The following is a 25,590-nucleotide window of genomic DNA, read 5'->3' as shown; positions in this document are numbered from 1 at the left end:
ACAAGCCTGCCTGTGGTACTGGTAGTTTGGGATAAAAAAGTATATGAGATTTGATTTGTATTAGCAATTAATTCCATCATAAGGCTCCTTTTTCAGGTACCTCTAGATGTCACTGTTAGATTTTCTAATGGAAATACTTCAGTCCCCAAATGTAATTGGATACTACAGCAAATTCCATTTTGTAGATATCTGATTTTAAAAATAAAAGCCAAAATAATCGATCTAAATACCTTGGGGTAGGTGATAAAGTTGGGCTTATGTCCACATTCCTCTTTTGCAGAAAGGCATGAGGGAGAGAGGGCTGTTCCTGGAGCTAAAGTGATGGATAATGCATCCCCTGTTTTCAGCAGCACACTGTTTACTTTTCCAACATATTGGTTTCTATCAACTCCTGGCCTAAAAAGATTATCATGAAACTGAACTATGAAAATTTATATTGCTCTAAGATCGCAAGAGTTGGAAGGGTCCCCCTCTACCCAAGCCATGAGTGAATGAATATGAATAAAGCATTTATTAAGTGAATGAATAAAGCATTTATTAACTGCTTACTATGTACAAGGTCATGCAGCCTCTGCTCTCAAAAAGCTCACATTCTTATCGGGAAGACAACACACCTTTGTTCCAGATGCCCTGACTGATGCCAGAAGCCCACAATATTCATTCAGATTTTCAAGAAATATTTATTAAATCCTTGCTATGTGGAAAGCGCTGTGTCTAGGTACAGTAGAAATATTCTGCTGATAAAAGTTCCCATAACACAAAACCCTTAACCTTGTGGATCTTAAAAGGCTAGTAGAGGAATAAGATATAATTGTTATCTTCATCGAATGGTCATCCCGTTCTTTGTCCTTGACTATTAACATCTCAAAAAAGTGAGTTTCCATGGAAAATATTTTAAAGAGATATTCGATTATAATAAATACTTCTATCTTAACTAAAACATACATCCAAATTATTTATGCTGATATTTAGGGGTTTTTTGTTCTGGCTTTCCTTTCACCACATCATTGTTGGGTTAAACAAAACAAAGAGTACTAATAAAGTGACATAGCACCTTGGGACTTTCATATGTTACCTCCGCTATCTCATTTGGTACTCGAAAATTATGAGGTCAGAAGTAGCCAGGAATTCACTAATAGAGTGTCAAGTGTTCGAGGTGATTCTTGACTTTGAAGGGAGCCGCATTATTTTTAAGTCTCTGTGCTAAAAGAATGTGTCTGGTTTGGATAGTTAAATTAATCAAGTTTACAGGCTAGCAGTAGTTTTCTTCTAGCTCAGAAAAAAAATTTTCTTTTCCAGGTGGGCACAGAAGCTGTCATTCTATGTGGTTTTCCATAATAGCAATAATGGAATTTATACAGCCCTTCCAAGTGTCTAAAGAGCTTTTATTTATTGCCTCATTTTGATCCTCATACAGCTGTATGAGGTTGGTGCTGTTAGTATCATCCACATTTTACAGATGAGAAAATTGAGACAAAAAATTAAGCGACTTCTCTGGGGTCATCCTATAAGGGTCTGGGCTAGGATTTGATCTCAGATTTTTTTTTTTTTATGTAGGGGGGAAGGCAGGGCAATTCGGCTTAAGTGACTTGCCCAAGGTCACACAGCTAGTAAGTGTGTCAAGTGTCTGAGGCCAGATTTGAAGTCAGGTCCTCCTGAGTCCCGGGCCAGTGCTCTACTCACTGCGCCACCTAGCTGCCCCTGATCTCAGATTTTTCTGACCAAAACTTCCACACTATTCCCTGCACTACCTGTCTCTGCATGGCATATTTTATTTCATATATTCTTAACATAGTAAATCTGTTTCAGTTCAGAAATTCCCTGAAGTAATAGATTGTGTAAGTAATGAAGTAATAGATTCAGGGCTCAAACCATTTTGTTCAATGATGGTCATCAGGCCTGAGGGTTTCTAAGTGGAAATATGGGATCCCCATGGCCTTTCCCCTCCTGCAGCGCTGTCAAGGTTTTGCATCCAGTTGTCATTTCACCCCTAGAATTAAAAAGAGGCGTCTTCTTCCCTACTTTATTTGACATATGTGTGGGCTCTTTCTAAAACCACCCTTCTTCTGATGCCTGGGTGTTTCAGACACTTGACAGAACTGTCACTTTTGCATCTGAGTTAGGAAAAGTGCTAAACTATCCGTAGCATTTGAATTCAGAGAAATTGAGACAATTCAATAAGCACATTCCCTCTTGAGGAGAGGGGTAAAATTCTGTACCAAATGTGGCTTCCTAAAAATAACCTACAATATCTGTCAGAAGTAAAGACATATGACAAATAGAGATGCATATTAAAGAGCTTCGTGGGGGGAAAAATTCTTATCTGCCTAGATGTCTTACAGAGCACGTCTGATACAGAATAGCTTGGTGCTAACATCATTTCACTTTTTCCTAAAATAATAGTGATGATAATAACTGGCATTTATATCTTACTTTAAGGTTTGCAAAACACTTTACACATGGTATCTCATTATATCCTGGGATATAGGCACTATCATTATCCCCATTTTATAGGTGCAAAAACTAAAGTAGACAGAGATTAAATGATTTGCCAAAGATCAGACAGCTTAGAAGGGTCTGAGGCCAGACTTGAACTAATTTTTTTTTTTCTCATGATGAGCCTTAAAACCAAGGGGAAGTACAGGTCATCAGATTTTGAAGGCAGAATTTACGAAGATTAGCTGCTAGGTAAGAGTCTTGTTATCTTCTTAGCTAAATTTCAGAAAGCCCAGAATTGATGCTCACATTCCACGATGCTCCTCCTGATAGCTTTCTAGATCTTAAAGGTTGTATATTCTGCTAAAATACTTCTTGTGGTATGGAGCTGAACCCTGAGTGCAAAGAGAGCTCTGGAGGATCCTACCAAGTTGTAAGGATTGTGTGGCAAGTCTTGTCTACAATATTTTCTGGGGGGGCCAGCCTTGCTAAAGTTCATAGAGATTCATTTCTTTGTTGATCACAGAGTAACAAATTGTTACATCACAGCAACCCTGAAAGACTATCAACTCCTACAGATTTTATGATCTGGGTAGATGTGGCCAGTACCCAGGCCAATGAAATCTGATATACTTAGAAGTATTTAGAAATCATCTTCTTGTGCTGTTGTTAGTTTATTCCCTAAGTCAGGGCCATCCAACCTTAGGTTTTTATTGAAACAATGGACAATATATTTTCATTTGCCATTTTAGTGAGAGCTCTGTGGTAGCTCAGCTTCCTCTACTAAAGCATTTATGTAAATTTCTATGCTCGTAGGTGGGCTGCATTTTGGACAGCCCTGCCCTAAGTAGTCATTTTACCTAGTATCCGGTAGAAGAATGGTCCAATAGGGAGGTGGAAGATAGAAAGGGCTTGAAAGGATGGAATATGAGAGAAGGCAGAACAACTTTTCCTTTTTTTAACTTTGGACTCAACATCCTTTTCCCTTCACTCATTTTAGTTCTTGCTGAGCCCAGAAGTTTCTTCTGAAGAGAAACACAGTTGGATTAAAGAAGCAGCTGCTTCTACCAAATTTTCATCAGAGTATGCTCGTTCATGCTTTGAAAGGCTTAAAATGTTAAGAGCCTTCAAGAATAACTTGTGATCCCTTTAGAAAGTAGAGAGGAGCTAGAGTTTAGTTTTTAAAAGTTTTCTGAGATGATTGAAATCAAGTATATGCCAAAAAGTCTTTTTTGCTTTGTTATGTACTTTTCTAAGGACTGAAACTTCCTCTGAAAAGGAGTTCATGTGTAGAATCATTGGAAAGACTAATTGGCTTCTGAAGCATTTCTCATCTACAGATATTTAGGATTTATTTATTTGGGTGCTTCATCATCAGCATGCCAGTCCAATAGCCTCTCTGGCCAGCTCAAAGCTTACTTGGATCACCATTAAAGGTGGAGTTGAGCATTATTATAATAAACCCACAAAAATAATTTCTGGAACTTAAGGACTTAACACTGATCAGATGGCTCATAGATGCTCTGGATTATATAAAACATCCTGAACAAATTTTAATTTCTGAGCTTTAGCGTCATGATCTGTGTGTCAAGAAGTAACCTTGATCATGAAGTATCTAGTACATTAATCAACAAACATTTACCAAGCATCTGCCCTGTGCTTGAATTTCTTCTGAGACAATATAGGAATTAAATTTTATATATAGCATTACAGTTGGCTTGCCTTCAGGAACATCTTTGCTTTGTGATATTTTTTTTGGTCTTAATTTTCCTTTTTTTTTGCACTAATACAGAGATGAAGCACGAAGCAAGATGTCTCTATCACTTACATTGTCAGTTTATCATCTTGGGCATTGATGAGCTGAGAGTCTGTAAATCTCGTGGAGGTTTATAGTTCTTTTAAAATTCTTATGGCTACCAGTTTTTTATTGCTGAAACTTAAATACACAGTAAGAAAAGAAAAAGAAACATTATAAACTTAAATGCAAAATAAAAAAAGAAAAAAAGCATGTCATGTGCATAGCAGAACATAGGAAGATTCAAAATATATAGCAAATTTCCATTTCAAGAAAGTCCGTATAATTAATACTATGCGTTATGTTGAGAGCTGTCCATCTTTTCTTTGCTTCCTTGTTAGTTTTCTTTTGTTCTCTGCTGTGTACTTTTTACTTTGTTCTTTTTCCCCTCCTTCCTCCCCCCACCCCCACTACAATTAAGCACAGATGTATTTATATATGGATGTAGATATACATATATACATGCATATATAGACATATACTTTCCCCAACAAATTCTACTTCTTATCTTTGTTTTTATGTTTGTACGTATCTCTTATTTCCTATCCCTCCTAACTCCTCTACTTTACTTCTACCCTTTACCTAGCCCTCCTATTACTTAACCTACCCTCCGTTCAAGGATTCCCCCCCTCCCCGCCCATCTTCCCATTCCCGTAAATCAAAACACCCTTCTATACCCCCTGTTTTAACCTATTCCCTCACCCTCCCCTCTAGAAATCCTTCACTTATCCTCTCTCCCCTCCCTATCCCTTTAGCGTTTTGTTTCTTTCTGAATTTAGAAGACTTTTCTACTCTTCCAGATATTGTTCCTTCTTGAACCCATCCCAGTGAAAGTAGGTTTCCAGAACTAACATTCCTCTTCACCTATCTAGTTCCTCTGTGTTGGTTCTTCCTTTCACGCCACATTTGTATAAAATAATTAATCTTTTTAGCTCTTCCTAAATGGTTTTATTTTTTAAAGTCATATCGTACTCAGGTTTACTCCAGTCTTTCTTATAAACTAACTAATTACTAATAACAATTTTAGATATACATTTTACATTTTATATACATAAAAGGTAAACAGTCTGTCCTTATTGAGTCCCTTGTAAATAGTCTTTGGTAGATACTTTATATTTCTCTTGGCTCTTGTATGTCAAATCTTCTATTAGGTTTAGGGTTTTGGTTTTTTTTTTTTAGATGAACAAAGCCCTGAAATTCTGACAGTTCATTAAATGTCCATTTTTTTGTTTAGGATTATGCTTAGCTTTGCTGGGTATGATATTTTCGGCCAGAACCCCAATTCTTTTGCTCTTCACTTTGTAGCATTCCAAGATCTGCAGTCTTTTAGTGTCACTGCTGTTAGGTCTTGTGTGATTCTAATTGTGGCACCACCATATTTAAATTGTTTTTTTCTTGTTAATTGTAATATTTTATCCTTTAGCTAGGGCTTTTGGAATTTGACTACAATATTTTTTTTTGAGGGGTGAAGGCAGGGCAATTGGAGTTAAGTGACTTGCCCAAGATGTGTGTGTGCTAGTAATTGTGTCAAGTGTCTGAGGCCGGATTTGAACTCGGATGTTCCTGACTCCAGGGCCAGCACTCTGCGCCACCTAGCTGCCCCATGACTATAATATTCTTGTAGGTTTTCATCATAGGATCTCTTTCAGGTGGTGATCAGTGGATTTTTTTCTATTTCTACTTTCTCCTCTTGTTCTAATGCTTCAGGACAATTTTCTTTAATTATTTCTTGTATTATTGTATCAAGATTTCTTTTTCAGATCATAGCTTTCAGGTAGTCCAATTTTTCTTATGTTTTCCTGATCTATTCTCCAGATCAGTTGTTTGTCTTATGAGATGTTTCACATTCTCTTCTATTTTTTCATTCTTTATATTTTGTATTATTATTTCTTGATCTCTTATAACTTTACTGGCTTCCCCTTGCCCAATTCTGATTTTCAAGAAATCATTTTCTTCTGTAAGATTCTGGATCTCCTTTTCTAATTGGTTGTGGCTATCATTTTTAATGTCCCTTTTGAAGAAGAAATTGGCATGCTAATGTGATCTATACAAGAAATTGATGAACTGAAGTCCTGCACATGTATCTTCCTTCTCTTCTTTCCTTTTCTCCCCCCTCCTTCTTCATTCACTCCTCATCGTCATTTCAGTCATTAGGTTTTTGAAATTTTTGTCAAATGTACCATATTAATTCTTTTTCAAAGCCTATAGAAGTCAGCATTTTGAGAAGTAATGTGATGAGAATGAATAGAGAGCCAGCCTCCGAGTTAGAAATACCCAGGGTTCAAGTCCTGCTTCAGACACATACTTACTCTGTGAATAAGCTGTTTTTTAAGTTCTCAGTGCCTTGGGCAAATTTCTAAGACTATAAATTTGGGAGAAAAGAAAAGAACACCTTGCCTGTCTCTGCAATAGTAGAGTAGTTTTCTTACTGGAAGTTCCCTATACCATTGATACCAATCACAGGTCCAAACCCCTTCACGCCCTTAAAAAAAAGAATTCACCCCCACCCCCAGACCCCATCTTTCTTCTTCCCCTACCCTGCATTAGAGCATAAGCAGTACTTCTTCACTGGCTGAATGCAAATTGTATGTGTGTGTACATATATACATGTATACATATAAAATGTGTGTGTGTGTGTGTGTGTGTGTGTGTGTGTGTGTGTGTGTGTGTGTGTGATGGAGTATTGATAACTGTCAAGATAACTATCAATCTTTCGAAAGTGATGGTCCGACCATGCCAGTCCCCCTCTGTGACCTCTGAGATCAATTACAAAATGGTTGGAATTTTAAAGCCCTTTATAACTTGGCCCCTTCCTTACTTTTTGGTCTTTGTATATCTTACTCTCCTCTATCATTCTGTGATGGAATGACATTGGCCACCTTGCTTTTCCTCACATGAGGCGCTCTGTCTCTCACATCCATGCATTTCCTTTTCCTTTCCTCTCTTCTCCTCACAGTTGGGGTTCAGTGACTTCCCCAGGGTCACACAGCTAGTAGATGCCTGAGGCTGGATTCAAACCTGGGTTCTCTTGACTCTAGGGCCAGTGTTTTATCGACTTTGCCACCCTGCATTTTCATTTGTCTGCTGCTACACCCCCACTCCCCCAACCTGGAATTCTCTTCCTGCTTACCTCTGTCTCTTGGCTTCTCTGGTTTCCTTCAAGCCTCATTTAAAATCCTACCATGTACAAGATGCCTTTTCCAGTTCTCCTTAATGCTAGTACCATCCCCCTGAGATTATCAGCAATGTGGCTTGTAGATGTATATGTATATAGTTGCTTGTATATTGTTTCCCCCTTTAGATTTTAAGTTTCTCCAGGACAGGAACAGTTTTTGCATTTCATTGTATCCTCAGTGCTTATTAGCACCTCGTAAGCGCTTGATAAATGCTTTTTGACTTGACTGAAAATCCTGCTTGCACTAAGAATCATTTTTATCACCAGATTATAATGGCCTTTATTGTTGTTTGGTGAAAATAGATTCCCTTGTGAGGAAGGATGTTTTCCCAATTATTAGAGAAAATGAAAGGTCTGAATTTCATGCTCCCGCTGCTCGTGATTTGGGGCATTGGTGGCAGCCAAGACTGCTTTGGCCCGTGAATACTTTTGTATTTATCAACTCTGTGTTGAACCCAGGGCCATAGAGCACGGCATTTTAGGAGCCCTGGGCAAAGATGGATGCCCATAAACACAAATACCATACAGCCAAAAAAAAAAAAAAAGAAAAGAAAAGAAAAGAAAATCACAAGGTCATAGAATTAGATGTTGGAGGACCTAAAAAAAATCTAGCCCTGCCCCTTTGTGTTACATAAGAGAAGCTGGAGCCCTGCAAGCTCAGATGACGTGCTCAGTCTCACACAGGTGTTACATCCAGACTGGCGTTCAAAACCATGCCCCTGCCTCCAAATCTAGTCATTTCCTCACTGCAGAATACAGCCATGGGCACTTTTTTTTCCCTAATAACTTGCCTAGGAGACTACAAATATTCATTGGTTCCAGAGTCATCTTTAGGACCTGTAACAACAATGCTACTTACTGCTACTGTAACTGTGTAAGACCAACAACACCAGCACACAGGAGGGCTGCTAGCACAGGTTCTTTGATCTGCTTTTCTAAGGAAAGCAACTTTAAGGGGTTTACAATCTCACTTTAATCAAACATACATATACCGTTCACTTAGTTCAGGGGGAAAAGTCAGCACCCTCAACTTCAGAGCAAATACAAACAGAAATTACAAAGAAAATATCAACAGACAGGCTTCTAGCTGTCTGACCAAAGCTATGCATACATAGTTACTAGAAAGAGAAGCACCAACATTTGGGTTTTCAAAGCCGGCGGGGGTGTGGGGGGGCTCCTTAAAGGCTAGTCAGAGTCTCCACACCAACACTCTTCCAGTAAGTAAGCCCCAAACAAAATGCTAACCTCAGAGTATATATACCCTTCTTCAGGGTCAGAGGGTTTCCCACCTGTTGAGAGTTTCACACCTCTGGTGACCTAACTAGCAAAAGGATGTGGGCCTTCCTACAAACAAAGGCAAGGCTCAATCAAAGGCACTTGATTGGCTTAGTGCTGAGAAGCACTCCAAAACAAAAGACAACAAAAAGTCTCACTTTGCTTGCCATTACAGGACCTCATTATGTATGGGTCCATTTTTATTCTGTTTCTTCTACCCAGGAAATAGTTATCTAAGATCCCTGAAAACCTGAAGAAGTAGAAAGGGCAGGATTATAACAATGTGAAAATAGACAAGTATCTCTATATACAATATAGATATGTACATACATAATATGAATATATATAGTATATCCATATACATATATACATGTGTGCATATAATATATACATGTAAAGATACTATATATGTACATATATCTATATACATTACACACACACACACACACACACAAACATATATAATATTCTCTTTTTCAAGCTTTACAGAACACTTGATGTAGGTTGTTGTATCTGATCCTCACAATAATCCTGGGGAAGTATTATGGGTATTATTTACCCCATTTTACAATTGAGGAAACAGGCTCAAAGAAGGTAGGGACAGGGAAGCAGGATTTGGGGTCAAAAGATCTGGGTTCAAATTTTATTTCTAACGTGACCTGTGTGACCTCAGGCAAATTGCTTAACCTCTCTGGGCCTCAGTTTCCAATGGCTTCCGTAGTTCCTTCCAGCTCTAGGTCTCCCATTCTGTGATCTGGTACCTGTGTGACTTTGGATAATTCACTTTTCAATGGGATTGATTTTATCCAGATAGCTGACATTTATAGAATGATCCCAATGTGCCAGACACTATTCTAAGCTCTTTATTGTTATTCTGTCCTTTGATTTACACAGCAGTCCTGGGAAGTAGGTGCTGTTATTATCCCACTTTACAGATGAGGAAACTTGAGGCCAACAGCGATTAAGTGAGCTGTCCAGGGTCACACAGGTAGTAAGTGTCTGAGACTGGATTTGAATTAAAATCTTCCTGACTCCAGGCCAAATGGATTAGATCAGTCAGTGAGCAAGCATTTATCAAGTGCCTGCTGTGTGGATACAGTGGATACAGAGACAAAAAATGAAATAGTCCCTGCCTTGAAGACACTTGTAGTCTTTTAGGGAAAACATATTTATTTATTGCAAGACATCTATGAAATAAATACAAGGTGATTGTTGAGAGGGTTGGTAAAAGGCAGTGGCCCTGGCAGGGACTGGGAAAAGGCCTTCTGAATGTAGCTCTCAAATGGAGCTTTGAAGGAAATCAGGGATCACAGAAGGCAGAAGTGAGGAGGGAAGTATCCTACAGGAAATGGGCCGAGCTTGTGAAAATGCAGCAGTGATGTAAGACGGGGAGTACCACGGAGTTTGTGGAATTACATCCAGTAAGGCTGGAGAAGTAGTGAGTCACTGGAGTTTATAGCTCTCAGTCCTTGATATGGAGGCAGGATTTGAACCAAAGACCCTACTGACTGCCAGTCCAGCCTACCACTCTTTCCCAACAAACTAATTTCCTAGGGCAGTTAGGTCGCACAGTAGATAAAGGGCCTGGATTGGAGTCAGGAAGAACTGTTCATATCTGACCTCGTAAGTAGTTGTGTGATTCTAGGCCAGGGGTGGGGAACTTGTGGCCTCGAGGGCCTTATTTGAGGACCTCGAGGGCCACATATGACCTGGAGGCCAAAGATTCCCTACCCATGGCCTAAGCAAATCACTTAACCTCTGTTTGCCTCGGTTTCCTCATCTGTAAGATGGAGATAATAGCACTTAGAGGGTTGTCATGGAGATCAAATGAGATTATAAATGTTACTTGTCGTTCTTATCCTCATTATTCCTCTAACTGCCTTTCCTCCTTGATGCAGACAGACATGATATTTTATAACCCATTTCGTCTAATGCTGAAACTAAATGGAAAATTGTTAATGGATGGCATGCATTGCTCACTAATCTCACCAGATTTGATATGTGTTACAGTAATCAGTTTTAAATGGGTCATTTTATTCGATGGTGCTTTCTCATGTCAGGGAGGCGAGGGTAGTGACATTTCAGAGAGGCAGCATAGGGGATTGATAATGCGGGGGGAAAATAGTATATGGAGAAATAGTGGTAGGTCATTGCTTGTTACTAGGATTCAGGTTAATGTAAGGCTCATCTTCGTGATGCAGTGTAAACATTAAAAATGTTGAGAAGCCTGCTCTATACTAATAGGTTGAATAACCTGGGATCGTTGCTATTTTAGGAATTTAGACATAATTATAATCTCTGTAACAAATGGATTTTTCCATGAGTGTTTTCGAAGTCACATTGTATTTGTTGTATTAACCAGCCTCTCTCCGAGAGACTAATTCCTCGGTTTTGTTTATTTTTAGCTCTGAAATGAAGCGTACAGGTGGCAGGCATATAGTTTAATGAACCTTACAGGACTGCACATAATTGAAATTGTTTAAAGGTGAATAGCCATCTTGTAAATGTGTGGAATTTTTAGTTAGAGCCATTGAGTCATGCTAGGTTGGAGCCTGAGATTGTTTGGCTCTGAGGATCTTAACTCTGGGGTCCATGGATAGATTTCACCTGGTATGAACTCAGCAAAGAAATCACATCTTTATCTCCACTAACATCTAACTGAAATAGAGTATTTCATTCAATTATTTGAAAAATCTCTCTGAGAAAGGACACCCATAGGCTTGACCATGTGTTCCCATGACACACAAAAAGAACAAGAACTCCCCATCTTTTCTCCCCATCCTTTCTTTGGTAGATGAGGTCCATCAAGTTTAAGTGACTTGCCTAAAGTCCTGTTTGTTTTCTTTTAGCCAGGGGTCCTTGCTCCTTCCTACTCTATCCCCCAAATCTTAGCTATCTGAACAAGTCAAAGGAATTCATGGTAGCATGTGCAATGTGCTTTTTTTTTTTTAAATGTGGTTTGTGTATGGTAAGATAATTTCAATTATTATATTTATTTGCTCCCGGTGGGTAGAACCTTTCAGTTTAAACTAAACTTTGGCAGAACCCATTTGGTATGGGCAGTGGATAGAGCACAAGAGGGCTGGAGTTAGGAAGACTTGAAGGTCAGATCTGGTCTCAAATACTTACCAGTTGTGTAACCCTGGGGAAGTCACTTAATCTCTGTTTACCTCATTTTCTCAGTTGTAATATGGAGATAATAGCAGCACCTCCTTCGCAGAGTTGTTGTGAGGGATCAAATGAGATATTATTTGTAATGTGCTTATTGAAGCACAGTGTCTGGCACATGGTAAGCACTACATAAATGTTAGTTGCTATTATTATTAATTAATAATTATTTAATTATAATATGCTATTAATAATATGCTGTCAGTGCTATTCATTATTATTAAATCCTCTAATCTAATTATTATTAAATCCTCAAAAATTATTATTTTAATTAAGACTTATTAACATAACATAAAGTTCATTAAAAAAAAAATAAAAACCTTGCAGTGTTTCAGGGTTCCTTACAGTGTAGGGTGAGAAACACTGAGCTGGCCCTACCATTTTCTACTGAAGCCATGCTCTGATTCTTCATCATAATGACATTGGGCTCTTCAGTGCTAAGAGAGTGTAATACATGCTCTCGCAGGTCCTTACCAAGGTGGAAAGGCTATCGTGTGTCATGCGAAGGCCAGCCTGTGTCTAAGTTCAGAAAAAGACTCTGTACCAGAAGGTTGACCACTAGGTGACTTACTGGGGGCCATAACAATTCAACACAGATATGGCAGAAGTTGTGATCTCCATAGATCCAGAACAGATCTATCCTGATGAAAACACAGATCCTTGAAATATTGATGTAAGCCTCAGAATATTGGAAATTATTTTATTCAGAAAACTGTCCCTTTAACAAATTCATTGTTGCTGAGGCTTTTTTAATACGTACTAGTCTATTATTTATTTATTACTCTATTCTTGATACATTATATCTGTTATGAGGAAGCTAGGTCACTCAGTGTTTAGAGTATTGGGTCTGGAGTCAGGAAGCCCAGAATTCAAATGTGGCCTCAGATACTTACTAGCTGTGTGACCCTGAGCAAGTCACTTAACCTCCGTTTGCCTTAATCTGGACAAGTAAATGGCAAACCACTCCAGTACCTTTGCAGGAAAACCCCATGGATAGTATGGTCCATGGGATCACAGAGTCATCATGATTGAATGACTCAACAACCACGTGTCTATTTTATCTCTTTTCTTGATATGCTATTCTACATAACTAGAGCTGTTAGGTTTTTTGCCCTGTACACTGTAAGCTTCTTGAGATCAAAAACGGTTTGATTTTTGTCTCTTTATCTCCAGCATAATGTAGCTCAGCGCTGGGTAGATTGTAGTGACTCAGTAAATGCTTGTTAAATTATGTTTCCTTTTTCAGTTTTTAGTTCAGGTAGAAACTGTTTTGATTGAGGAATGATTTACTGAATAATCAAGCAATAAATATTTATTGAGTGCCTATTCATTGTGTAAGAGAAGGTTCCTACCCTTGAAATATTTATCTTCTGGTTGGGAAGAAAAGACTTGATCACTTGAATCCCAAACTGAAGAAGCTTTGTTTAATTCAGGCATTCCTAGCTATCTTAGAGAGACTTGAAGAATGATCTATAGAGTTCAGAGCTCCCTACCATTCCCTGTCAGGCCCCGAAACACCACCGCACCTGTCAGGGGGCCGGTTTTGCTACAAATCAAAATGCCTGCGGGTTGCTTGACCCTAGAAGAAAAGTGTACAGCAAGCCTTGTTCTTCAGAATTCTAAAATCCAGAACTCCTTGTTACTGATACTTTTGTGTATTTAAACTGCCATGTAAATGTATTGTTATGAAGTATAACAGAAAATTTCGCATAATATTGATTTCAGGTACTTTGGAAAATAAATGATTTTGTGGCTCATTAAAGAGAAAATCGTGTCAAATATTGTCTTTATGTTCAGTTCCTTTTTTAAGTCTTTCATAACTGAATATTTGCAGGGATTGTCGATTTAGCTTTAAAAGGGAACTTAAGGGAATTGGCTTACAGTTAAGGAAATTGGGAAACCCAGTAGGTTAACTGACTTACTCAGAGATAGAAAACATCAGAGGGAGGATTTGAACTCAGGCCTTTTGATCCTAGAAGCACTGCCATAGTAGATAGATATTTTGTTGTTCATTCATTTCAGATGTGTCCAACTCTTTGTGACTCCTTTGGAGTTTTCTTGGTAAAGATACTGGAATGGTTTCCCATTTCCTTTTCTAGCTCATTTTATAGATGAAGAAACTGAGCCAAGCAGGGTTGAGTGAGTTGCCCAAGGTCACACAGCTAGTAAGTGTCTGAGGCCAGATTTGAACTCAGGAAGATGAGTCTTCCTGATTCTAGGCCCAGCATACCATCCATTTCACCATCCAGCTACCCTAGATAGATAGATACTATGACACTGGTTCTGGGGTCAAAAAGCCTTGGTTCAGATCCTCCTTTTTATATAGATATAGTTAACACAATGATTCCATTTACCTAAATATCCCTTTCTGAGCCCAAATTGGATAGCAGAGAGTAAAGAGGCATTTTGTGTAAAGCATTTTGCAAACCTGAAAACATTAAACTGTGTAAGCTTTTGTTGTTACTGCATTTGTTCTTTAGTGGAAGTGTGAGGATTAATTAGTGAAAAAGATTCTGAATTTTGAAGCTCCTGAGCTCAAAGGTTTTTCCTTTAATGACGTTCTATGTAATTCTTTTTCTCTTAGATTTGTTCGGACAGTGTTACCGTTTTCTCAGGAATTTCAAAGAGATAAGCAGCCTAACGCACAGCCGCAGTATCTTCATGGATCCAAGGTAGACCATCACTATGTTGTCCTCATTGTAATGCCTTTGGTGACAGTGGGATAAGTTTCTCATTTTAATCTTCACACACCTAGTCCAGGATTTTTTTATATTGCTCTGGTTGTAGCTCTTTGTAATTGAAAAGGAAGGTTGAAAGTACAGTTTTCTTCCATCTCATTAGCATCTTGCTTAGAAATAATCCTTCAAAAGTGATTCTTAGGTTTGTGCAGTTGCAAATCAGACATGAAAATGAATAGTAGAGTTAGCTTGAAATTCAGTAAAACCATAAAATTATAAAGCCCTTTACTTTCCTATTAATTTATTTACACTTGGGGGTAAAATACATTTCCCCTTGTACAAAGGGCTGTTAGTATGTTTCCCTTGGGGTCATGGGAAGCTTCTAAAGTGGAGAATGTTCTTGTCACTTGACTAAACTAGTATTTCTAACAGAGTTGTGCTGTTAGATTTTTTTTCCTTTTTCCCCTTCTATTTCTTTCTCAATTATATGATAAAGATTTTTAACATTTATTTTTCAAAAAAAATTTGGAGTTCCCTGTTCATTCCCTCCATCCCTTCCCTTCTGTCTCCTCAAGAAGGCAAACAATTTTAATATAGATTATACATGTTCATCATGCAAAACATTTCCATATTAGCCATATTGCAAAGAAAATGCAAATCAAAAAAAACTAAGAATAATAAAGAAAGTTTAAAAAAAAAGTATGTTTCAATCTGTATTCAGATTCCATCAGTTCTTTCTTTGGAGGTGGATAGCTGTACTGTTACATCTTTATTCCTCCTTAGTCATTTTTGGCTTTATTTCTTTTTCCTTACTTATCTGAAAACTTCAAGGAGATAGACATTTCCAGATAGTAACTTTTAATTACCAGAGTTTGAATATTTCTTTCCTTTTAAAATACCGTCATTCATCCGTTATCATTATGATCAACAATAGATCCTCTGAAACTTCTGAAGGTAATGACCTTCTGTTTGGGGCAGCTAGGTGGTACAGTGGATAGAGATGTGGGCCTGGAGTCGGGAAGACCTGAATTCAGATCCAGCCTCACATCTTACTGGTTTTGTGACCCTCGGCAAGACGCTTAACCCTGCTTGTCTCCATTTCCCAATCTGTAAAATGAGCTGGAGAAGGAAGTGGCAAACCACTCTAGAATCTTTGCTAAGAAAATGAAGGGTCAGACATGACTGAAAACGACCGAACAAACAAAAACTTTCCTATGGTTTGTTTTCTTAGTCGGAGTAAGGTCAGAGGAGAAACTGGGTCTGTTCTGAATAAGAGGCTTTGGGGAGAGCCTGTGAAATGGGATGCATTTTTAGGTTGTAGGCAGTACAAGAGCGACGAACCTCTTCAAGATTAAAGTTAAAGCAAAGTGGCATAGCAGAAAGAGATTTTGTACTATCAGGTCGTAATATTGTGCGATACTAGCTGTATGATGTTGGGCGAATCATATTACCTGCTGGAGCTTGAGTTTCACCATCTGGAAAATGCAGCTAAGGAAACTAGCATTTCTTCCTGTGCAGGGTAGTTGGGAGGAAAGTGTTTTCTAAAACTAAGTTAATGTTTGTGTCAGTACATGCAGCTCAGGAATCTGTGATTTCATATATAGAGATTCCCTCTATCAGAAAACAGTAGATGCTCTTCATGTGTTGCTGAGGCCCAAAATATTCAACGCTCCTTGTAGGTCAGCCCACACCTGATGAACGTCAATGCACCTGGCCAGGCAGTAGTTAGGTCTGGACTTTACACCTTTCCTGTTTTGTACTCTAGTGACCATAATCTTCAAGGACTTAGGGTCACCTTTAAAGCATGATGAGGCATCATAATAGGGCTTGAGAAGAATTGCTGATACTTCTGTATTTCTCATGACTAACCAGCTGGTGCTCTGGGTTACCTGAGCCCTGGTTATAGAGACAGGAATCTTCTGCAGAGCTCACTCCTTCAGTCATTTCTCTTTTAATTAATCCACAATCATTTATTAAATCTTCTATGTGCCAGGCACTGTGCTAAGAGCTGGGGATACAAAAAGAGGCAAAAGGCAGCCTCTGTCCTCAGGGAGCTCACAGTCTGACGGGCGAGACAACATGGAAACAAATATATACAAATCAAGCTACATGCAGGATTAATGGGAGATAGTTAAAAGAGGGAAGCCAGTGGAATTAAGAAGGGTTGGAAAAGGCTTCCTGTAGACGTGGGATATTAGTTGGGATGTGAAGGAAGTCAGGAACGCTAGGAAGCAGAGAGGAGGAGAGAGAACATTTTAGGCATGGGAGACAGCCATTGAAAATACCCAGAGCAGAGGGATGGAATGTCTTGTTTATGGAACAGCTAGGAGGATTGAAAACTAAATGGTGAAGAATAAGGTAGAAAGGGAGGAGGGAGTTAGGTTATGAAGGGCTCTGAATACCAAACAGACATTCAGTATTTGATCCTGGAGGCAGTAGAGAGCCACTGGAGTTTGAGTAACTGGGAGGGTGGAGTGTGACACGATTGGACCTGCCCTTAAGGAATATTACTGAGTGGGATTTGGACTAGGGTGGGAAGAGATTTGATGCAGGTAGGCCACCAGCAGGCCATGGTAAAAGTCCAGGCGCGAGGTGATGAGGACCTGCCCTGGAATGGTGGAAGTGACAGAGGAGAGGAGGGGGCATATTGGAAAGATGATGTAAAGGTGAAATGGGCAGGCCTTGGGGACAGATTGGATATTGGGGGAGGGGTGGCCAGAGACAGTGAGGAATCCAGGATGACTCCTAGGTTGAGAGCCTGGAAGACTGGAAGGATGGTGTTGCCCTCTACAGTAATAGGAAATAGGAAGCAGGGAGGGTTTAGGGGAAAAGACAATGAGTTCTGTTTTGGACACAATGAGTTTAAGCTGTCTACTGGACGTGTAGTTTGGGATGTTTGAAAGGCAGTTGGAGATGAGAGATTGGAGGTAAGTGGAGAGCCTGGGGCGTGACAGGTAGACTTAAGAATCATCTGTGCAGAGATGGACATTAAATCCATGGGAGCTGATGAGGTCACCAAGTGAAGCAGTATAGAGGGAGAAGGGAAGAGGGCCCAGGACACAACTCTGAATAGTTAGAGGGTGTCATCTGGAGGAAGATCCAGCAAAGGAGACAGAGAAGAGGAAATAGGGAGGAGGTGAACTGGGAGAGAGTGGTGTCCCAGAACCAGAGATTAGAGAGTGATCAACAGTGTCAGAGGCTGCAGAGAGGTCAAGGAGAGTAAGAATTGAGAAAAGGCCATTAGACGTGGCAACTAAGAGAGCACTGGTAATTTTGGAGATAGCACCAGGTAGAATGATAAGGCCAGAGGCCAGAATGTAGAAGATTATAAGAGGAGAGTAATAGGAAAGTGGAGACGCATATTGTAGCTGGCCTTTTTAGGGAGTTTAGCTACAAAAAGTGAAGACAAATAGGATGATAGAAGGATCAAGTGAGGGTTTTTTCAGGATAGGGGAGACACGAGTATGTTTGTAGGCAGCAGGAAATAAGAGGGAAAGACTGGAAAAAAGTGAAAGAATGGGTATGATGGAGGGAGCAATCTGCTGGAGGAGATGGGATGGAATGGGATCATCTGAACAGGTAGAGGGTTTTGCCTTGCTGAGGAATAAGGTCATTTCATCATGTGAGACAGGAGTGAAGGAGGAGAGAGGTAGAAGGCACTGAATGATAGGAGGTACGGAAGAGGGGAGAAGAGGGAGCCCATGGCAGATGGCCTCAGTTTCAGTAAAATATGAGACAAGATTCTTAGCTGAGAGAGTGGGAGGTTTGAGGAGGGATGAAAAGGTTTAGAAAAGCTGCTGTGGAGAGTGGGATAGTAAATTGATAGGGAGGTATAATAGGATTACCTAGCAGCAGTGAGGGCCTAATTGAATTATGTAACACAAATTTATAGCAGACTCAGCCAGAACAGTTGTGTCATTTTTCTCCGCCTTCGCTCAGCAGTATGTGCGTAGGAGTAAAGGTGACAAATGGTGGAAGTGATCCAAACTGAGTTTTGGCTGGGTATAATCAGGGATATGATAAAGGGGATAAGGATTCAAGAGAGGAGGACAGTATAGAGTTGAATTGGTTCACCAAGAGGTCAAGATGGGGAGAAGAGAGACTGGCTAGTGCCAGAGGGCTAGAGGGGAAGTGGCCAGGGAGAGAATTGAGGGGTTGAGCAATCGGATGCCATGACTCGGATGAAGAGTAGGATTTTGTTAGGGAAGGCAGAAGGAGAGGTGAAAAGCCAGTACGTTATGGTCGGATAAGGGCGTTTCAGAATTCTTAAAGATGGAGGTGGTACAATACTGGGTGATGGCAAGATAAGGGTATTGACTGTTTTTGTGTGTAGCTGAGGTACGTTGGAGTAGTTGCTCTTGGCAAGTGAGTAGGTTGAAGAACTGAGTGGATAGGATATTTGAGAGAGAATCAGTATGTATATTGAGGTCCCCAGTACCGGGGCAGGAGTTGAGGAGGAGAGAAAAATTATGAGCCAGGTATCGAATTCATTGAGGAAGGACGGAAAGTGACTTGGAGCTTTGTAGACAGCAGCTACCAGGATTTTGATTGGGTAGTAGATGTGAATAGCATGAACCCCAAAGGAAGAGGGGGTTACCGAATGAAGGAGAAGGGGGAGAACCTGGAAATGGCAATGGGGAGCAAGGAGTATTCCAACTCCCCAGTCTTGACCAGTGAGAGGGTTCAGGGGGATGGGTTCAGGTGGGAGGGTTGAGGAGGATGGGAACGAGGAATCCATTGTTGGAGGACATGGAATGGCGTTAGGATGATGATTTAGAGGAATTCTGCGTCACTGGGATGTGAAAGGTGTGACCAGGTATGAAGATGTATATCACTGAGTGGAGCATCCAACTCTCCTGCATTTAAAGGACAGACATAACAGGTGGTGGGAGTCCTGAAGTCAGAGGGAGGGCTGCTCTTCTTTGCACTGTTCTTTGCATTTCTGCTGGGAGATTAGATTGGCATTAGGTGGTGGCACAGATGCCTTGTGGTGGCACAGATGGAATTGGTTGCTTTGAGGCAGATGGAAGAAGCTCAGCCTGGCCCTTAGCAGCCTTTCCTCAGGGGATACACTGTGACTTTTCCAGGGTCACACAGATAGTAAGTATAAGATACTGGATTTGAATTCAGGACTTTCAAGATTCCAAGCCTAACACTCTATCCACTGTGCCATCTACCACTCCTAATGCATCTTGGGTCACAGCTTGCTGTGCAGGTATATCCTCCTATGTCTTAAATTCACAAAACCATAAGTCAGGGTCAGAGTATTGGAATATTTCCCGACTCTCCCTCCTGGGTGTGGCTGATTTTTCTCTACCACTCTCCATTTAAACTCTACATAATGGAGACCAGGTACCCAATCCCAGACCTCATGCTTTTCCTTCCCTTTCACTGTGGGTTAAACTCAGTTAAACTCTTCATCTTCCAAAAGGGCAGTGTTAATGCTATTTCAGGCTCCCTGTTCTCCCACACCCAGGCTGCTGCCAAATGCAGTTAATTTCTTTTAGCTCTCTTTATATCTGCTCTTCTGTTCTAATACCTCTTTCTGTGCAAAAAGGTCATTTCTTCAGCTATAACATCTTCCTCTTTTTATCTCCCTGTTTTTTCCCTCCTTTCTTGCTTCCTCTCTTAGTATTATTCCATTCCTTATGGCCATGATGGAATGTATTTATTTTAAATCAGTTTGCATTTTTCTATTCATATCTATGCAAATAAATGTTGCATACATTTAGAAAGGAAGAGCGTGTATATATGGTTAACTCCATGACTCCAGCAGTCACCTGGGAACCATTTCCAGTGCTCCTTTTCTTGACTGAATATTAAGTACCAAAACACCTTGACTGGCACCAAGTATAGAGAATCATGGCTCAGTAATGAATAGTTATAAATAGAGCTGTGTACCCCCATGTGTAATGCATCTCTCGGATATAGTGTTATAACATGGGCAATTTCCTCCCCCTTGATCCCAGCTTTGTAAGGTTATATTCAGCTGTCTTCAAATTCCATGTGCTGGAATGGACAAATTAGACATGTTTCCTAAAGTGCTTTCCCTTTGCATCTGTGTATGATAGCCTGCCTCCCACAGCCCCAGAATAGGTATACTCTACTAGTCTTTTATCTAATTACTAGGCTTCAGTAGCAACTGTACATTTTGGGAGAGTCGTGTAGCAATGTAGAACCAAAATGTTTAAGAGGGGTGTGGGAGGAAGGAATCTCTTAGCATCTCCTGCTTCTGGGCTTCTTATCTAGTTGTCCTCCAGTTCTTTTCCTTTCATAAGGTACCATTCTGTTCCATGGAATCACTTCTACCCGTGTTTTCAGGGGGCACAGAGCTATAAAAGTAATAGCCCACTTAATAACAAAGTAGAGACAGTTGCTGTGTCAACGAGAGAAGGCAAAGAGATATATGGAGATGTGTTTGAAAATCACAATAGCATTTTCAGTTCAACTAAAAATTGCCATTTGGGGTACGAATTCTTTTGAATTTTATCATTTTTATTTAATATTTTAGGTTTCAACATTGATTTCCACAAGATTTTGAGTTACAAATTTTCTCCCCATTTCTACCCATTCCAAGATGGCATATATTCTGATTGCCTCATTCTTGGGGTATGAACTCACTGAAGTACTGCTTCCTCCCAAAATGCATCCTTTTGTAAGTTTGAGGTGATGATGGTATGAGAATATGTGTGTGTGTATACATACATACATACAGACACACGCACATATTAGAACAAGCCATATGTAGACAAATTTCCAAAATGTCTTCTTTACCTTCTTCCTTGTCTCCAAGAGGTGGGGGACTTCAAGGCATAGTATCGTACATATTGTCAGACAAGATTTCTGTGATAGATGTTTTCACTTCATTGTTTTTCTTTGTCACAAAGTAGGGTTTACTCGTGAGGGGTGGGGAGAATGGGAAAAGAATCGGTCAGCAAGCATTTATTAAGTGCCTACTGTGTGCCAAGTACAGTGGATGCAAAGATCCAAAAGAAACAGTCTTTGCCCTTAGATATCCGTTGAGGAGATATGTAGAAAGAAAGTATGCAAAATTTAATATACAGTAGTTTAGGGAGAAAGGACTTTAGCCCTTAGGGAAGAGGGATTAAGAAAGGGGGTGTAGGATGTAGTGTTAGATCTGAGTCTCAGAGGAACAAGGTATTTTGTGAAATAGCAGTGAGGAGGAATGATGTTCCAGGCACAGAGGTCAGTGAGCCATTGAGAAGTCGGGGACTCAGGAGATGGAATGTCTTGTGCGAGGAGAGGCAAGGAAGGCCATCCCTGCATCACTGAGTAAGTACATAGAGGGAAGTAAAGAGTGAGGAGAGACTGGAAACAAAGGCTATGAAAGGCTTTAAAAGCTAAACACAGGATTTTCTATTTGATCCTGGAGGTCATCGGGAGCCAGTGGAGTTTATTGATTGGGTGGGTGAGGGAGTGTTTTAGGAAGATCATTTTGATAGATGAGTGAAGGATGAACTGGAATGCAGAGGCAGGGACTGAATCCATGGCCCTCAATAAAATCACCACAGTTACTGCTTTTAATGCCTGCTGACTTTTCTTAGCAGCAATTAGGACGTCCTCTTTGCCCATCAATAACCATTGCAGCGCTCCATTCTTCACCAGCTTTCTGCTCTCACTTGACTCATCTTCATGAAAAAATGTTGTTTTCTTTCAGATCGTGGGTTTAGAAATGGGAGAGAGTTTATAGATCATATCATTCAGCCCGCTTATTTTACGGATGAGGAAACAGAGGCAAGGCGAGTGACTTGCCCAAACTTATATACGAAGTATAAAACAGCAACCTGAGCTCACATTTGGGCTCAGGACAGCTCCGATCTTGGGTAGTCCTGGGCAAGTAAGTCACTTTGTTTACTTCGGTTTCCTCATCTGTAAAATGCGGATAATAAAAGTGCCTCCTTCCTGGGGTGGTTGTGGAGAATAAAATGAGAGAATATTTGTAAAGCACTTTGCAAACCTAATGCTCTGTATAAATGCTAGCTATTATTATTAAGTCGGCAGTGCTAGCGTTTGAACAGCAACTATTACTACTACTACCACTACCACCACTACTACCACTACCACCACCACCACTACTACCACCACCACTACTACTACTAGCACCTGCGCTAAGTGCTTTTACAAATATTTTTATCTCCTTTGATTCTCCCATCAGTCTTGGGAGATGGGTGCTATTATCATCCTTACTTTACATCAGAGGAAACTGAGGCAAACAGAGGCTCAGGGCTCCATCAACAACTCCCTGTAGCTGCCCGTAGCTGACTTCAGGTCCTTCGATCTCAGATCCAGCCCTCTTTGCAGTAGTACATCTAGTGATGTTGTCCACAAAGCACACTGGGCCAGGGTGGTGTTCAGCTGTAGCCATGATGGGGACTTTGCCTCTTGGACCACTTGTTTGCTTCTGGATTCACTTCAGGAGGAGATACTGCAGGGTTCCTAACCTCTGGGTGCTGAGATGATTGGCTTCTGCTGTATCTTTTCATTAATAACCGTGACCCTTCCTGATTCCCATTTTAGTAACAGACCTTGATCTAAACAGAACGCTGGCAGCTCTGTTGTCCGCATATCTGTGGGGGGATGGTTTCCTTGTGTACTAGTTTGGCGCGTTGGAGAACTTCTCAGACCTAGAGTTAGATGACGATAAGTATGCCGTGTGTCCCATTTTGTGGTTACAGAAGGAAGATGCTTCTCTGGTTGACATGTTGTCAGAGACTAAAACAGCAACAACAAAACTCCCCCAAACCACCCCATATTCCCTCGATTTACCTAATCATGATTAATGGTGCATTGAAATACAAAGGAAATTGAGGATTAGCTGGTGATTTTAAGAGGGATGAGTCAGGTTGCATTATTATCGTGCCTAGTGCATTTGGAGGGCTTTTTTCAGTTTTGGATTGTTTTGTTTTTAAATGGAGTAGGAAGGATAATTTGCATGTTCCTTATGTTCCAGGATGTGCGTAGTCAATTTTTTTCTCTTCTCTAAAATAACAGAGAGCCATTCATGCTTTCTGCTTTCCCATTCTCTTCTAACTAATCTCATAGGATCATAGAATGTGAGAGCTGGAGGAAATGTGATAGCTTCTTCTAGGTCAGCCTCCTCATTTTAGAGTTGAGGGAACTGAAATCCAAAGACTTTGGTGAAGTGCCGTGACTTTGGTTGCATCATCATCAATAGTGTGTGTTCAGACACACACACACACAATACATACATATATATATATACACACACACACATATATATACATACACACACACACACAATACATACATATATATATATATACACACACACATATATATACATACACACACACACACACATATATATATATATACACACACACACACACACACACACACACATACACACGGGGAGAGAGGGAGAGAGAGTGAGCATCTACTAGTGACTTGCCCAGGATCATATAGCTAGTAAGTGTTTGAGGCCAGATTTGAATTCAGGTCTTCCTGATGCCAGGCCCTAAGATCTATCCACTGCACTATCCAGTTTTCGAATTAATTTATGACTCAGGATTCTTCCACCCTCTTTCCAACGTATCTGATTCCACCATATTCTTTCTTCTCAACCAGGAGCAAAAGTGGCATCTCTGTAAAACAGGCAGGACTTTTGCAATTAATATTTTCCTGATTATTTTTGTTGTTTTCATGAGTTTGGTTGTTTTATTTTACCCTTGTGGTTCATTCCAGCATCTTCCTGCCAGGCAACAAAAGGACAGTCTGACATGTTTTGAACAACAACTGGATAACAGTGGATTTTCTATTTTGTGTTAACTATTTTTTTTTTTGGCTTTTGGGGACGCATAGGATATCGAGCTACAGTGGGGGTAAGTCAGACTCTTAAGATGGCTGGAATGGTCACAAAAACGCTCAGCTGTGAACCAAATTCATTAGCAGAAAGCAGGCACTACATTTGAATTGATTTCTTGGATCATTTAAAAAAGGTGATTTCTTCCTAAATGGAGTGTGGCTCAGTCTTAAGGGATAATCTCTTATTTCCGAGGGGAGTTCATTATTTGTTGCAAATGTTCTATTCTGTGTGATTGCTTATTTCAAGAGATTTGTGATTTCCTTGTTGTGTATTTCCCTTCCTGTAAGGCCAGTTGTTACCACTCCTGTAATAGATCACTTCCTGGCATTAATTGGGCATATACTTAAAGTCCTTTGAACTTGATGGAATTTGTAGAGAAGCTTATGGTTCTGCTATGTTATGGCATTTGAGATCCCAAAGTTATCTCCATGTCATGAGGAGGAATCAGAGGAGGATTTTATATAGGGATATGATTTCTCTTCTAAATGAAATCCCCAGTTTGAGGCTAGGGTATGAATTCTTGTTTAGTAGAGAGGCACTGGGCCTGATTCTCTAAAAATGTAGGCCAATGGGGCAGCAATGGGGCTCAGGGGGTAAAGCACCATCCCTGGAGTCAGGAGGACTCGAGTTCAAATCCAGTCTCAGATAATTGACACACTTACTAGCTGTGTGACCTTGGGCAAGTCCCTTAACCCCAATTGCTCTGCCTTCCCGCCTCTAAAAAAAAAATTGTAGGCCAGGTTTACTGGGGTTTAACACTTGCAGCCACATAAAATGATGTTAGCTTATACAAAAGTCAAAAAGGAGAAGCCCAAGAAAAGTCTTATTGCCAGCCCACTGACCCATAAAACCACGAAAATAAATGGAATCTTATGCATATCCTCAATTCTCAAGATCATGCATGCATTAGGAGTGTTAATTGAAGGAGCTTGAGATGGTTAGTTAGGAGAAGACAGAAGAATGAAGTGGCCATGATAGTTGTCTTCAGTTATTTCGAAGGACGTTTAAAAGAGAATGTAGATTTGTTCTGCCTACCATGAGATGGCTTAATTAGGGGGATTAGGGGTATTCACAATGCTTAGCAGATAGCAAGTACTCAATAAGTGCCTTTTGACTGATTGTCACCCAGAACTGAACACGGTGTTCTAGATGTGATCTGATTGGGTCAGGGTGTGATAGGACCATTGCCTCCATGGTGTTAGATTCTGTGCTTAGA

General features: G+C 40.1%; 1 protein-coding gene across 2 annotated transcripts in view; it reads left to right on the top strand.

The window, feature by feature from the left end:
• CYFIP1 (cytoplasmic FMR1 interacting protein 1) overlaps nucleotides 1-25,590 on the top strand; it is a 177,417-nt gene that overhangs the window by 103,899 nt on the left and 47,928 nt on the right. For both annotated transcript variants that reach the window (XM_036744850.1, XM_036744849.1), the window contains exon 23: nucleotides 14,434-14,521. In XM_036744850.1, coding sequence (XP_036600745.1) covers nucleotides 14,434-14,521 — 88 coding nt within the window. The remainder of the gene's footprint in view (nucleotides 1-14,433; nucleotides 14,522-25,590) is intronic.

Source organism: Trichosurus vulpecula, chromosome 2, assembly GCF_011100635.1.
Source record: "Trichosurus vulpecula isolate mTriVul1 chromosome 2, mTriVul1.pri, whole genome shotgun sequence".
NCBI lineage: Eukaryota > Metazoa > Chordata > Mammalia > Diprotodontia > Phalangeridae > Trichosurus > Trichosurus vulpecula.
This window is presented reverse-complemented; position numbering and strand designations above follow the sequence as displayed.